This window comes from Salmo salar, chromosome 26, assembly GCF_965601325.2.
Source record: "Salmo salar chromosome 26, fSalSal1, whole genome shotgun sequence".
Taxonomy (NCBI): domain Eukaryota; kingdom Metazoa; phylum Chordata; class Actinopteri; order Salmoniformes; family Salmonidae; genus Salmo; species Salmo salar.
This window is the reverse complement of record NC_138316.1, coordinates 42,274,285-42,288,125: the sequence shown is the minus strand read 5'-3', so window position 1 is coordinate 42,288,125 and position 13,841 is coordinate 42,274,285. Positions and strand designations below refer to the sequence as shown.

Sequence of the window (13,841 nt, the reverse complement as noted above, 5' to 3'; positions counted from 1 at the left end):
TTGCCGAACGGGTTAAGGTCAAACAACTTTTTTGTTTACTGTTTAGATTAAATCGAGCACTCTCAAACTTCCCATCATTCTGATTACGGTAGTCATTTTGTCACTCTCATCATGGCAAAGACACGGAGAAATGCATATGATGCAGCCTTCAAGTTGAAGGCGATTGATCTGGCTGTTGGAAAAGGAAATAGAGCTGCTGCACGGGAGCTTGGTCTTAATGAGTCGATGATAAGACGTTGGAAACAGCAGCGTGAGGAATTGACTCAGTGCAAAAAGACAACTAAAGCTTACTGCTATTTATTTATTTTTTGTTACAAGCCGTGTTTCGTTAAAGCCTATTTATTTTTGTTACAAGCCGTGTTTCGTTAAAGCCTGTGTAAAGTTCATTTGTTTCAATGTACCGGTAGGCACCTGCGGCTTATAGACATGTGCGGCTTATTTATGTTCAAAATAATATCTTTTTTTACATTCAGTGGGTGCGGCTTATATTCAGATGCGCTTAATAGTCCGGAAATTACGGTATGCAATATACATATGAATAAATGGCATAACACGTGTAAACATTCACCTCCTGGAGAGAGAAACCAATTACCTGGACTAACAAAAGGGTCAAGATTTATGGCACCCTTATGGCACCCTCTCTCTCCAGCCTTGTGAGAATCTACCAGGCTGAGATCAGATCTGCCCTGACACCACAGGGTCATAAATTACTCTGCATGAGCAAGCTCCAACAACTGTCTGGGATGACTCACCCATAGCAGCACAATAAAACACCTTCATTAAAGGCCTTTACGGAAAACGCTGTTTTTTTAAACCTTTATTTAACTAGGCAAGCCCGTTAAGAACAAATTCTGATTTTCAATGACGGCCTAGTAACCGATAGGTTGCAAGATCCAATCCCCGAGCTGACAAGGTAAAAATCTGTCGTTCTGCCCCTGAACAAGGCAGTTAACCCACTGTTCCTAGGCCGTCATTAAAAATAAGAATTTGTTCTTAACTGACTTGCCTAGTTAAATTAAGATAAAATAGTGGCTGTGAGTATGAAGCCCATTCGGGGAAATATTATTTATTAAGGAGAAAACCCTCCACTGCCGGTCCGAGGAAAATAGTGCAAATGTGACGAAGCAGCCGATGGTCAAAATGCATATAAAAACCTTATACAATTAAGTGTACACATTATGTAAATTCACCTATATTCATTGTAGTGACTAATATTTGTCATATTTTTGGGCCTATCCTATAGCCTTTCAGTCGGAGTGACTCTAAGCTCCTTTAATGTTCATTTACTATGCGTTTCCTGCTCTTCGATTCACAATACAACCAGAATTAGTGTAGGCCTAATAAATGTTTGAAGTGTAGGCTAAACTAAAGTCCCATTTGCAATAGGTTATAGTTAGGAGGACACTATCTGGGGTGAATACGTGTAACATTCAAACTATAGTAGGCTAGGCTTGCCTATATCAACACCATTTTGGACATCATTTTGCTTTAAATAGCTATTTAAACCGGCAATAGGCTATCGTGTTGATATACGTTAGCCCAGAAAATAACACGTCCATGACTATGAAGATGGCTCTATTGTCGATCTGAATGTCTATATAGGCTAAGCCAGTCAGTCAATAGCATGTGTTACAGAATAGGAGAGCAGTCAGTCAGTCGCTTATTGAATGGGCTTCATAAATAGTGAAGCCATGAGGCTAGGCTTCACCTCAGCGGATTTCTGGAGTAGCTTCGCCCTTTACTGGACACTTGGTGAACCTAGCCAGACCAACCAATTTACACTGTTAAACAAAGGTAGGCTAGTTAATGATTATAAAAACATTGTAGCCCTAACTTACATGTAGTCAGAGCAGCTCACAGATCACTGCACCTGTACATAGCCCATCTATAATTTAGCCCAAACTACCTCTTCCCCTACTGTATTTATTGATTTGATTTATTTTGCTCCTTTGCACCCCATTATTTATTTCTACTTTGCACTTTCTTCTACTACAAATCTACCATTCCAGTGTTTTACTTGCTATATTGTATTTACTTTGCCACCATGGCCTTTTTTGCCTTTATCTCCCTTATCTCACCTCATTTGCTCACATTGTATATAGACTTATTTTTCTACTGTATTATTGACTGTATGTTTGTTTTACTCCATGTGTAACTCTGTGTTGTTGTATGTGTCAAACTGCTTTGCTTTATCTTGGCCAGGTCGCAATTGTAAATGAGAACTTGATCTCAATTTGCCTACCTGGTTAAATAAAGATGAAATAAATAAACTAAAGTAGTCTAGTGCACACATCCATGCAGCCTCATATGCCGAGATATTATTAGGCCCTAGTAGCAGTGCTGGTGAAGGCGTAGGCCTAGCGCTTTATGAAATTCATTCTTAGGCTTCATTTTTAAGGTGATGGCTGTAGTTTCCTTAACAATACCACAATAAAAGTAAATTCGCATGTTGAAACAGAAAAATTATAACACGGAAGATTCATAATTACCCAGGTGGTGAATATTGTCCAGACAGATTTTTGCATGCGATGCAGTTAATTTCAGTATCAGAACGTGCCGGTGGACTTCTGTTAAGGATGCATTAGTGAAAAAAAGCATTGGGTCATGCCAATTTTAAACTGTCCGAGATGGAATTTGTTATTGGATATAATTATCTGCTGGCCGTCCTCAGCATCATGGCTTATTTGGCCAGGTTGGCCTATGAGAAAAGCTAACAGCTTGCCATTTTAGACCAATAGTTAAACCATGGTCTAAGCCAAAGTTCATAAATATGGCCCCACATTGTTCAAGTTCACACAAAACCAAAAACGGTAGTGCAGATAAAAGGATAAGGTATTTGAGTAGGTAAATGCTGTGCAATGTAGACAATAGGCTAACGCCTATTTGATTAATCCGCTTTAATAAAAAGCTCTTTATAGTGTATATACAGCTGTAAGGGAAATTATCTTTATGAATTATAAGCGAGATCCCTTAAATAGCTGTAGTTTGTGTATTTCTGAGAGCCTCATGGTGACGTTGTACTCGTAGTTTCCATCGTGTAGTCCAGTTTGGAGATTTTTATCGACTAGGGTTTCCCAGTAGTGGTGCCAGTTCCCATCTTTGTCTTTCCCAAATCCATACACATTCACCTGCAATGAAAATACATGTTTAGAGAGTTTGTTTCATAATGTTAACCAAAAGGTTTTATTTATGGTAATGGGATATTGTGTATGCAGCCTACATGATTTGGGCCAGTAATATGTGACGATACCACAGATTGTCAGAACTATGCATATCCATTAGGTGTCAGGGTTGGTTCCTGCACTGCAATCATGTGTAGTACACAGTGTGCATCACAATACAGTGTGGAATGTGTGTAGTGGGGCAGCAGGTAGCCTAGTGGTTGGAGCATTGGGCCAGTAACCGGAAGGTTGCTGTCACGTCCTGACCAGTATAGGGGTTATTTGTTATTGTAGTTTGGTCAGGACGTGGCAGGGGGTATTTGTTTTATGTGGTTTGGGCTATGTGTTTAGGTAGAGGGGTGTTTGGTTTATGTGGTTCGGGGTTTTGTTAGTCTATGTTAGGTTATTTCTAGGTTCTGTCTAGTTTGTTGTAGTTCTATGTTTAGGTAATTGGGGTTGGACCTTCAATTGGAGGCAGCTGGTTATCGTTGCCTGATTGAGGGTCCTATAATTAGGAGTTGGTTTTTCATGGGGTTTTGTGGGAGGTTGTTCATTGCATAGCTGTGTGTTGCCTGCCCGACTGTTTGTGGTTTGGTTTGTTCTTACGTGTTCTAATAAAGTGAATGAGCACTCAACCCGCTACGCCTTGGTCCTTCCACCACGACGACTGTTAGTTGCTTGACCGAATCCCTGAGCTGACAAGGTAAAAATCGGACGTTCTGCCCCTGAACAAGGCAGTTAACCCACTGTTCCCCAGGTGTCGAAGACGTGGATGTCGATTAAGGCAGCCCCCCCCCCCCGCACCTCTACTTCAGAGGGGTTGGGTTAAATGCGAAAGACACATTTCAGTTGGACAACTGACTGGGTTTTCCCCTTTCCCTAGTATACAGTGTGTCTTGCTGAGGAAGTACACTCCTATCCACATTCCTAGCAGAGCATGTTGATATTTATTAGGATCCACATTAGTTCCTGTCAGGGCATGAGCTACTCTTCCTGGGGTCCAAACAATCACGTCGCTAAAGCCTACATCATAAATAAAACAATTCAAGACATTACTCTAATATTACAAATGTACAATATAAAATTCACAGTACCACAACATTACTGTGTGTTTGCGTGCATCTCTTCTGTGTTGTGCCATGAGGTGTTGTTGTATCTGTTGATATCTATAGGTCTTACCTTGTTACAGATGTGTAGGGATAATATCAAAGCCATGAATCCAGTGGAGGGGTATTTGCCCTGATAGTCAAGCCAGGTTTCATGAACATATTTCATAAACACAGGATTCAGAACCAATACCTGATTGGAATATATTGCACATTACATGTCTATCAACCTGATTTCATTAGAAAAAGAGGAATGTCTATTGTGATGCATCAAATTTGAGAAGTCACTTTGTTAGATTGATAGTGTCAGAGATGGGATCCCATGATGCAGTTAGTACACTCTCATTCTGATGCCGTCTCAAGCTCTGACTCGTAATGACACACCCCTAGGCAAATATTAATACCAATGTAGCTCAGTTGGTAGAGCATGGCGCTTGCAACACCAGGGTTGTGGGTTCAATTCCCACAGGGGATCAATACGAAAAAAGTATGAAAATGTATGCACTCTAAGTCGCTCTGGAAAAGTGACTGCTAAATTACAAAAAATATAAAAAATACATTTGACATCACTGCCTCCTTTGTTAGAAAACCACCCAACCATACATTTTTAAAACAAACATCTAAATAAGGCTCTGCCCATAACACACATCCTCAATTACAAGCAGAACTGCTGTCCAAGAGACAGTAGAAAAGATCATGCATTAGATATTGACTGTGTAGATGGATAATAACCATAATAAATTAACAAGGTGACTCACCAAATCTTTGTTGGCCTTTATCTTCTGTCTAAGTGGTAAATATGACCTGTTGAATAAAAGACTTCATTTCATCTAGGAGGTGCTAGCTATGTTATCTTAGGAAAATGCATGGTGTAGCAGTGTTTCCCAACTCCAGTAGCCCTGGACAAGCACACCTGATTCAACTAATCATCAAGCCCTCAATGAGCTGAATCAGGTGTTTTTGTCCAGGGACTGTAGGACCAGTGTTGATTAACACTTAACTAATCAGAAGAGTCCATGATAAGTTGTTACTCACAAAGTGATGTGAGACCCAGTGGTCATGGCGCCTGGTAGCCACTGAAGGTCCAGAGTCTTGAAAGGGATCAACAGGAACCTAGTGGCATTGTCCAGATCTATTGCACTCTCTGGGTACATGACGTGATACGTGGTCCGTTTCCCAACATCCTCCTCATAGCCAGAGGTAGGAGCCTTGTTCATTCTGGATAGTACAGTAAATAGCAGGAATCCATACAATAACTGCAATATTTCAAAGCTCTTCGTTCAACAGTGACAGAACGGGTAGCGCCATCTTTATTTTAAGTAGTCAATTTCTTATTTTCGGCTTCTATGAGTTGATTGGCAGTCAGTAAACAAATTGAAAATGGTGCATGCTGCTACCTGGAGTGTGCTGTCTGTACAGGCATAAAGCCAAGGTCGGTTATTTACTGCTACATGCAGCTATGGAAGGTTTGTTCCTTTCTACTGGAGCGTGAACTCCTTCCCTACTTCCCACAAATCGAAAAGTGTTGGATTGGTGGAGGCATGGGCTAGCTAGTGGGAGTTCCACCATATCTTACAGTGCCTACAGAAAGTATTCAGACCCGTTGACCATTTCCACTTTGTTACGTTACAGCCTTATTCTAAAAATTGATTAAATCGTCGTGCCCCCCCCTCAAATCGACACACAATTCCCCATAATGACAAAGCAAAAGCAGGTTTAAATTGTTGCAAATTTATATAAAAAAAAATAACAATTACATAGGTATTTGGACCATTTACTCAGTATTTTGTTGAAGCACCTTTGGCAGAGATTACAGCCTCGAGTTTTATGGGTATAACTAGAAGCTTGGCACACCTGTATTTGGGGAGTTTCTCCGATTCTTCTCGGCAGATCCTTTCATGCTCTGTCATCGCTGCACAGCTATTTTCAGGTTTCTCCAGACATGTTTGATCGGGTTCAAGTCCGGGCTCCGCCTGTGCCACTCAATGACTTGTACCGAAGCCACTCCTGCGTTGTCTTGGCTGTGTGCTTAGGGTCGTTGTCCTGTTGGAAGGTGAACCGTCACCCCAGTCTGAGGTCCTGAGCACTCTGGGGCAGGTTTTCATCCAGGATATCTCTGTACTTTGCTCTCTTGGTCTTTCCCTCAATCTCGACTAGTCTCCCAGTCCCTGCCACTGAATAACATCCCCACAGCACACTTCCACCACACGTTACCGTGGGATGGTACCAGGTTTCCTCCAGGCATGACGCTTGGCATTCAGGACAAAGAGTTTAATCAAATCAGAGAATCTTGTGTCTCATGGTCGGAGTCCTTTAGGTACCTTTTGACAAACTCTCAAGCAGGGTGTCATGTGCCTTTCACTGAGGAGTGGCTTCCGTCTGGCCACTACCATAAAGGCCTGATTGGTGGGGTTCTGCAGAGATGGTTGTCCTTCTGGAAGGTTCTCCCTTCTCCCCAGAGAAACTCTGGAGCTCTGTCAGTGACAATCAGGTTCTTGGTCACCTACCTGACCAAGACCTTTCTCCCCCGATTCCTGTTTGGCCGGGCAGCCAGCTCTAGGAACAGTCTTGGTGGTTCCAAACTTCTTCCATTTAAGAATGATGGAGGTCACGGTTTTTGGGAAACTTCAATGCTGCAGAAATAAAAATGTTGGTACCCATATCTATGCCTCGACACAATCCTGTCTCAGAGCTCTACAGACAATTCATTCAATCTCATGGCTTAGTTTTTGCTCTGACATGTAGTGTCAACTGTGGGACATTATATAGACAGGTGTGTGCCTTCCCAAATCACGTCCAATCAATTGAATATACAACAGTTGGACTCCAATCAAGTTATAAAAAACATCAAGGATGATCTTTGGACACTGTTAACTAACCTCCAGACGAGCTTCAATGCCATACAACTCTCCTTCCGTGGCCTCCAACTGCTCTTAAATGCAAGTAAAACTAAATGCATGCTCTTCAACCGATCGCTGCCCGCACCTGCCTGCCAGTCCAGCAGCACTAGTCTGGACGGTTCTGACTTAGAATATGTGGACAACTACAAATACCTAGGTGTCTGGTTAAACTAAACTCTCCTTCCAGACTCACATTAAGCATCTCCAATCCAAAATTAAATCTAGAATCGGCTTCCTATTTCGCAACAAAGCATCCTTCACTCATGCTGCCAAACATAGCCTCGTAAAACTGACCATCCTACTGATCCTAGACTTCAGCGATGTCATCTACAAAATAGCCTCCAACACTCTACTCAGAAAATTGGATGCAGTCTATCACAGCGCCACCTGTTTTGTCACCAAAGCCCCATATACTACCCACCACTGCGACCTGTATGCTCTCGTTGGCTGGCCCTCGCTTCATATTCGTCGCCAAACCCACTGGCTCCAGGTCATCTATAAGTCATTGTTAGGTAAAGCCCCGCCTTATCTCAGCTCACTGGTCATCACAGCAGCACCCACCCGTAGCACACACTCCAGCACGTATATTTCACTGGTCACCCCCAAAGCCAATTTCTCCTTTGGATGCCTTTCCTTCCAGTTCTCTGCTGCCAATGACTGGAACGAATTGCAAAAAAAAATATTAAAAAAAATATTATAATAAAATAAAAATCACTGAAGCTGGAGACTCATAGCTCGCTCACTAACTTTAAGCACCAGCTGTCAGAGCAACTCACAGATCACTGCACATAGCCCATCTGTAAATAGCCCATCCAACTACCTCATCCCCATACTGTATTTATTTTTTTGCTCCTTTGCACCCCAGTATCTCTACTTGCACACTCATCTTCTGCACATCTATCCCTCCAGTGTTTGATTGCTAAATTGTAATTATTATTTCGCCACTATGGCCTATTTATTGCCTTACCTCATTTGCAAACTGTATAGACTTTTTTTTCTATTGTGTTATTGACTGCATGTTTGTTTATTCCATGTGTAACTCTGTTGTTTGTGTCGCACTGCTTTGCTTTATCTTGGCCAGGTCGCAGTTGTAAATGATAACTTGTTCTCAACTGGCCTACCTGGTTAAATAAAGGTGAAATAATGTATTTATTTTTAAATGATTTTTTTATTTTTTTAAATCAATCAATGGAAACAGGATGCAGCCAAGCTCAATGTCTGAGTTTCATAGCAAAGGGTCTGAATCCTTATGGAAATTTTATATGAATTTGCAAAAATTTTGAAAAACCTGTTTTCACTTTGTCATTATGGGGTAGTGTGTGTGAGATTGAGGATTATTTTATTTAATCCATTTTAGAATAAGGCTGTAACGTAACAAAATGTGGAAGAAGGGAAGAGGTCTGAATACTTTCCGAATGCACTGTATATAGTAATTTATTTTCAAACCAGTGATGGGAAGTGAACAAGTGCACACTGAGCTGGTGGGGATAATTGGGACATAACTCTCAATTAAATTGGCTGATCCCTCCTACTGACCTGGATGGCAGGGACGTGCACAGACAGGGTTCTACCTGAGCACCTGTCCCTTTGCCTTCCCACTTGCCCTTTTGGGTGGTGGTATAATTATAATTTTTTTGTATAGTTTGTCTTTGTTGTTCTGAACCCACTGCCCCCCAAGTTGTGACATCTTCAAGTTCACCACCCTGACCCCTGGTCTGCCCTGTACGGAGCTTGCGTGAGCCCGGTTGCCCCCAGTCTGCCTTGTACAGAGATTGCGCACGTCCCATTATCCAAACAATTTGAGATGCGATCACCAGTTGAGTGTGTGTAGCAAACCATCTAGTTTAAATATCAACAGTACTGCCACAGCAGCATAACATTTCATCAACAATTGATTTACATAATAGTCAGTCTGGTTGGCTGATAGCCAACACACGCAGCAGAAAGACGGGCAGTTGCTGGTGGGTGCCCTTCTTTTCCAATTTTGAGCCCCTACAAGGTCTGTTTACGGCCCTGCTGTATGGAATCCTGTGATCCTTCCTTAACCCATAGGAAGTCCCACCCAGTTGACTAATTCAAAATGGCTTAAGTCGTCAATGGCACTACCAATGCTTAAACAGGCTTTGTGCCAAGTGCGCCCTCCGTTGGCCTACCTTATGACGACGTCACTGGAGTCTATGAGGGCTCCGAAGTGGGAACCCTTGAGGTTCCCAGAGTTCCCCACCACAGCACAGCTTCCATGGCGCTTATGGCCCGCATCCATGTGGAGGTCAGCATCAGGGATGACCTGGAACAACTTCTCCACCACCTCGCTGAATTTGGCTGTGCTACTGTCATTCTGGATTTCCTGGTGATAAGAGGGTACTTTATTTGATTGCGCCAGCCAACACATGAAACACCAATAAATACACCATGGACAAGCAGCACAAGCAGCACTCAGATAACAATCATAACATCAGCCCAAACCAGTCAAAACTGATTATGTATATTGTGTGATTTGTATATAATGATTTCATGTTCACCTGCCCAACGACTGCAGAGGGAACTGAGCTGTTAAATCTGCTGCAATGTATCATTTGAGTATTCTGAGACTTATGTTTGGATTGTACATGGTCTCTGTCCAGAAAAACAGGTTATTGTTGACTACAATAGCAATCAGTTAATCAGTGACAACACTTGTATTGCAGCGTGTGAAAGAGCTGGCCTTACGATCACTTAAAGAGGCTTAAAAACAGAAGTGAGAATATTATTTTTTTTATTGTAAAAGGGCAGGATAAAACAAGCAAAACTGACAGCTAAAACTGTGGTTCACCAGCTGCATTCACACCTTTGTTCCACTGTGTAGTGCGACCAATAACATATATTTTTCAGAGCTAATCTGATGGTCAAAAGACTAATTAGGGCAACACACAAAAAAGATATATATATATATACACACACAAATATACACACATACGTATATATGTGTGTATACACACACGTACATACATACATACATACATACATACATACATACATATATACACACACACACACAGACACACACATATATACACTGCTCAAAAAAATAAAGGGAACACTTAAACAACACAATGTAACTCCAAGTCAATCACACTTCTGTGAAATCAAACTGTCCACTTAAGAAGCAACACTGATTGACAATAAATTTCACATGCTGTTGTGCAAATGGAATAGACAACAGGTGGAAATTATAGGCAATTAGCAAGACACCCCCAATAAAGGAGTGGTTCTGCAGGTAGTAACCACAGACCACTTCTCAGTTCCTATGCTTCCTGGCTGGCGGTGGCTTTCACTCTAGTGGTAGCGTGAGACGAGTCTACAACCAACACAAGTGGCTCAGGTAGTGCAGCTCATCCAGGATGGCACATCAATGCGAGCTGTGGCAAGAAGGTTTGCTGTGTCTGTCAGCGTAGTGTCCAGAGCATGGAGGCACTACCAGGAGACAGGCCAGTATATATGGAGACGTGGAGGAGGCCATAGGAGGGCAACAACCCAGCAGCAGGACCGCTACCTCCGCCTTTGTGCAAGGAGGAGCAGGAGGAGCACTGCCAGAGCCCTGCAAAATGACCTCCATGTGTCTGCTCAAACGGTCAGAAACAGACTCCATGAGGGTGGTATGAGGGCCCGACATCCACAGGTGGGGGTTGTGCTTACAGCCCAACACCGTGCAGGACGTTTGGCATTTGCCAGAGAACACCATGATTGGCAAATTCGCCACTGGCGCCCTGTGCTCTTCACAGATGAAAGCAGGTTCACACAGAGCACATGTGACAATCTGGAGACGCCGTGGAGAACGTTCTGCTGCCTGCAACATCCTCCAGCATGACCGGTTTGGCGGTGGGTCAGTCATGGTGTGGGGTGGCATTTCTTTGGGGGGGGGCCGCACAGCCCTCCATGTGCTCGCCAGAGTTAGCCTGACTTAGGTACCGAGATGAGATCCTCAGACCCCTTGTGAGACCATATGCTGGTGCGGTTGGCCCTGGGTTCCTCCTAATGCAAGACAATGCTAGACCTGATGTGGCTGGCGTGTGTCAGCAGTTCCTGCAAGAAGGCATTGATGCTATGGACTGGCCCGCCCGTTCCCCAGACCTGAATCCAATTAAGCACATCTGGGACATCATGTCTCGCTCCATCCACCAACGCCACATTGCACCACAGACTGTCCAGGAGTTGGCGGATGCTTTAGTCCCTGTCTGGGAGGAGATCCCTCAGGAGACCATCCGCCACCTCATCAGGAGCATGCCCAGGCGTTGTAGGGAGGTCATACAGGCACGTGGAGGCAACACACACGACTGAGCCTCATTTTAACTTGTTTTAAGGACATTACATCAAAGTTGGATCAGCCTGTAGTGTGGTTTTCCACTTTCATTTTGAGTGTGACTCCAAATCCAGACCTCCATGGGTTGATAAATTGGATTTACATTGATTATTTGTGTGATTTTGTTGTCAGCACATTCAACTATGTAAAGAAAAAAGTATTTAATAACATTACTTCATTCATTCAGATCTAGGATGTGTTATTTTAGTGTTCCCTTTATTTTTTTGAGCAGTATATATATATATATATATATATATATATATATATATATATATACACTACATACATACATACATACGTATATGTGTGTGTGTATATATATATGTATATATATATATATATACACACACACACATATACGTATGTATGTATGTATGTATATATATATACACATACATACATATATATATATACATACATACACGTATACATATATACATATATACATATGTATGTATATATATACATACATACATACATACATACATACATACATATATACATACGTATGTATATATATATATATACACACACATACATACATACATACATACGTATGTATATATATACACATACATACATACATACATACGTATGTATATATATACACATACATACACATATACATACGTATGTATATATATACACATACATACACATACACACACACACATATATACACACATAAAGTGGGCTGCCTGTTTAAACACAGCTACCTTATCCTTGTGGGTGTCTCTCTAAACAATGACACACCAGGATTCACAAACAATTAACAGGGAAGAGGCACAATTTACATTGTTGCTATAGTATTGCCTGGAATGACAAATGGTTCAAATGAAAGGAATTCTGCATCCAACTTGTTTTATCCGGTAGATTAGCAATATATTAAAACAATGTTCTTGTAGTGAAGGGCTCACTCATTCACACAGCCTAAACCCAACCAATAAAAGTTAATTCTGAATTAAACTCATAAAACAACGAGAAAAAGAAACATGCAACAGTATTAACAAGATATTTAACTTTAGAAAATAATAAGATGTTTGGCCATTTCAATGTATAGTTGTAGTGAGCGTTTGGGACATTCATTGACCAACGTTAATAGGCTAATCCAGTGGTCATCAACCGGTCGATCTCCAAGGTATTTCTAGTCGATCGCCAAACATTTCTGTAAAAAACCCAATGATAAAGCCTTGTGTTCCCATTTTTTATTATTAGTCACGGGCTGTTGGTGTTCGGTGCAGCCAATTTAGCTTCCCTGCGCCCTGGGTAGGCAAACTGTTGCCACGTCATGTGTCTGAAGGATAGCGCGCTGGACTTCGGGCTAGAAGGTCGAGGGTTTCATTACATTGGTGTCAGAAGTGATCGGACCTTGCATCCACGACAGTGCGTGTGCTTGGCCAGTGAGCGCGTTCTTATAAGACGTTGAGTCGCAAGCTAGCGCGAAGACGCGCTCTTTGAAAGGAGGGAGTAGTGTAACGACCCTGGGTGTATAAGCGCGGATATCGACTCTGCCGCTCGAGTATTCTTTTGGGGCAGTCGATTGCGCGCTGGACTTCGGACAAGAAGCTCGAGGCCAGCTCCCTGCCTGTTACATTAGTTTCAAGACATATATATATTTTTTTTAATCAAAAAATATATTTGGCCTACCTGCCACCACGTTCTGGTATCATCGGAGAGTTTCTTGTTCTCTCTCGTCAGAAATGGTTTGATAGATCTGATGAAGCGCTTCTGAAACCATGGGTCGTCGTCCGGCGGTGGAGAGAAGATATCGTCCAGTGGCCGAAAGGCATTTTTGACAAAATTCACAAATGAATTGGAGGATTGCTGTCCAGAATAAAACACAATGATAGTAGTGATGCAGAGTAGAACAGTGGTTAGAAGGCATTTTCTAATCCTGAAGATATTCATTTCGTAGGTGGTATAGAATCCTCACCACCTGTGAAGAGACCAATTATGAATATGTGAAAACGCCCCTAATAATACTGGTTTCAAAACATGTGGGAAGTGGGAACTCGCTTTCAAGACAACTGCGAATTTGGGAGAAAAAAATCGTTTGATTCTTCCTCTGAGGTTTAACGGCGGTTGGCATCCAATTTGTTGCATTACCGCCACCTACTAGACTGGAGTACCTTATACCTTGCTTGAAAAATAAAAATGTACTAAATAAATACCCTACCATCTAACACTACACTCACTAATTTCAAAATTGTCTAAAATAAAATGAACACCACCCTACTCCATTAAATGTATGTATTCCTACCTCATGCCATCATCCTGAAAGGATGAGACATCACCACTTAACACACCCTGTAACTCTTCTGATGTCAAGTCTCGC

The 13,841-nt window shown here is 42.0% G+C and overlaps 1 protein-coding gene across 1 annotated transcript; it reads right to left on the bottom strand.

The window, feature by feature from the left end:
- Positions 1-2,880: 2,880 nt before the first annotated feature.
- On the bottom strand, positions 2,881-13,540 carry LOC106587687 (CMP-N-acetylneuraminate-beta-galactosamide-alpha-2,3-sialyltransferase 1-like). Its single transcript, XM_014176278.2, has 6 exons — positions 13,154-13,540; positions 9,321-9,514; positions 5,303-5,485; positions 5,026-5,071; positions 4,341-4,460; positions 2,881-3,128 (listed from the first exon to the last, which is right to left on the bottom strand). Exons 1-6 carry the CDS (start codon positions 13,412-13,414, stop codon positions 2,955-2,957), a joined length of 978 nt encoding a protein of 325 aa, XP_014031753.2. The 5' UTR covers positions 13,415-13,540; the 3' UTR covers positions 2,881-2,954.
- Positions 13,541-13,841: the final 301 nt, after the last annotated feature.

Coding starts and splice junctions, on each gene's coding strand:
- LOC106587687 (XM_014176278.2), bottom strand. CDS start 13,414: ATGAATATCTTCAGGATTAGAAAATGCCTTCTAACCACTGTTCTACTC. Junction 9,515..13,153: donor ATACCAGAACGTGGTGGCAG/GTAGGCCAAATA, acceptor TCTTATCACCAG/GAAATCCAGAATGACAGTAG. Junction 5,486..9,320: donor TCCAGTGACGTCGTCATAAG/GTAGGCCAACGG, acceptor TGTACTATCCAG/AATGAACAAGGCTCCTACCT.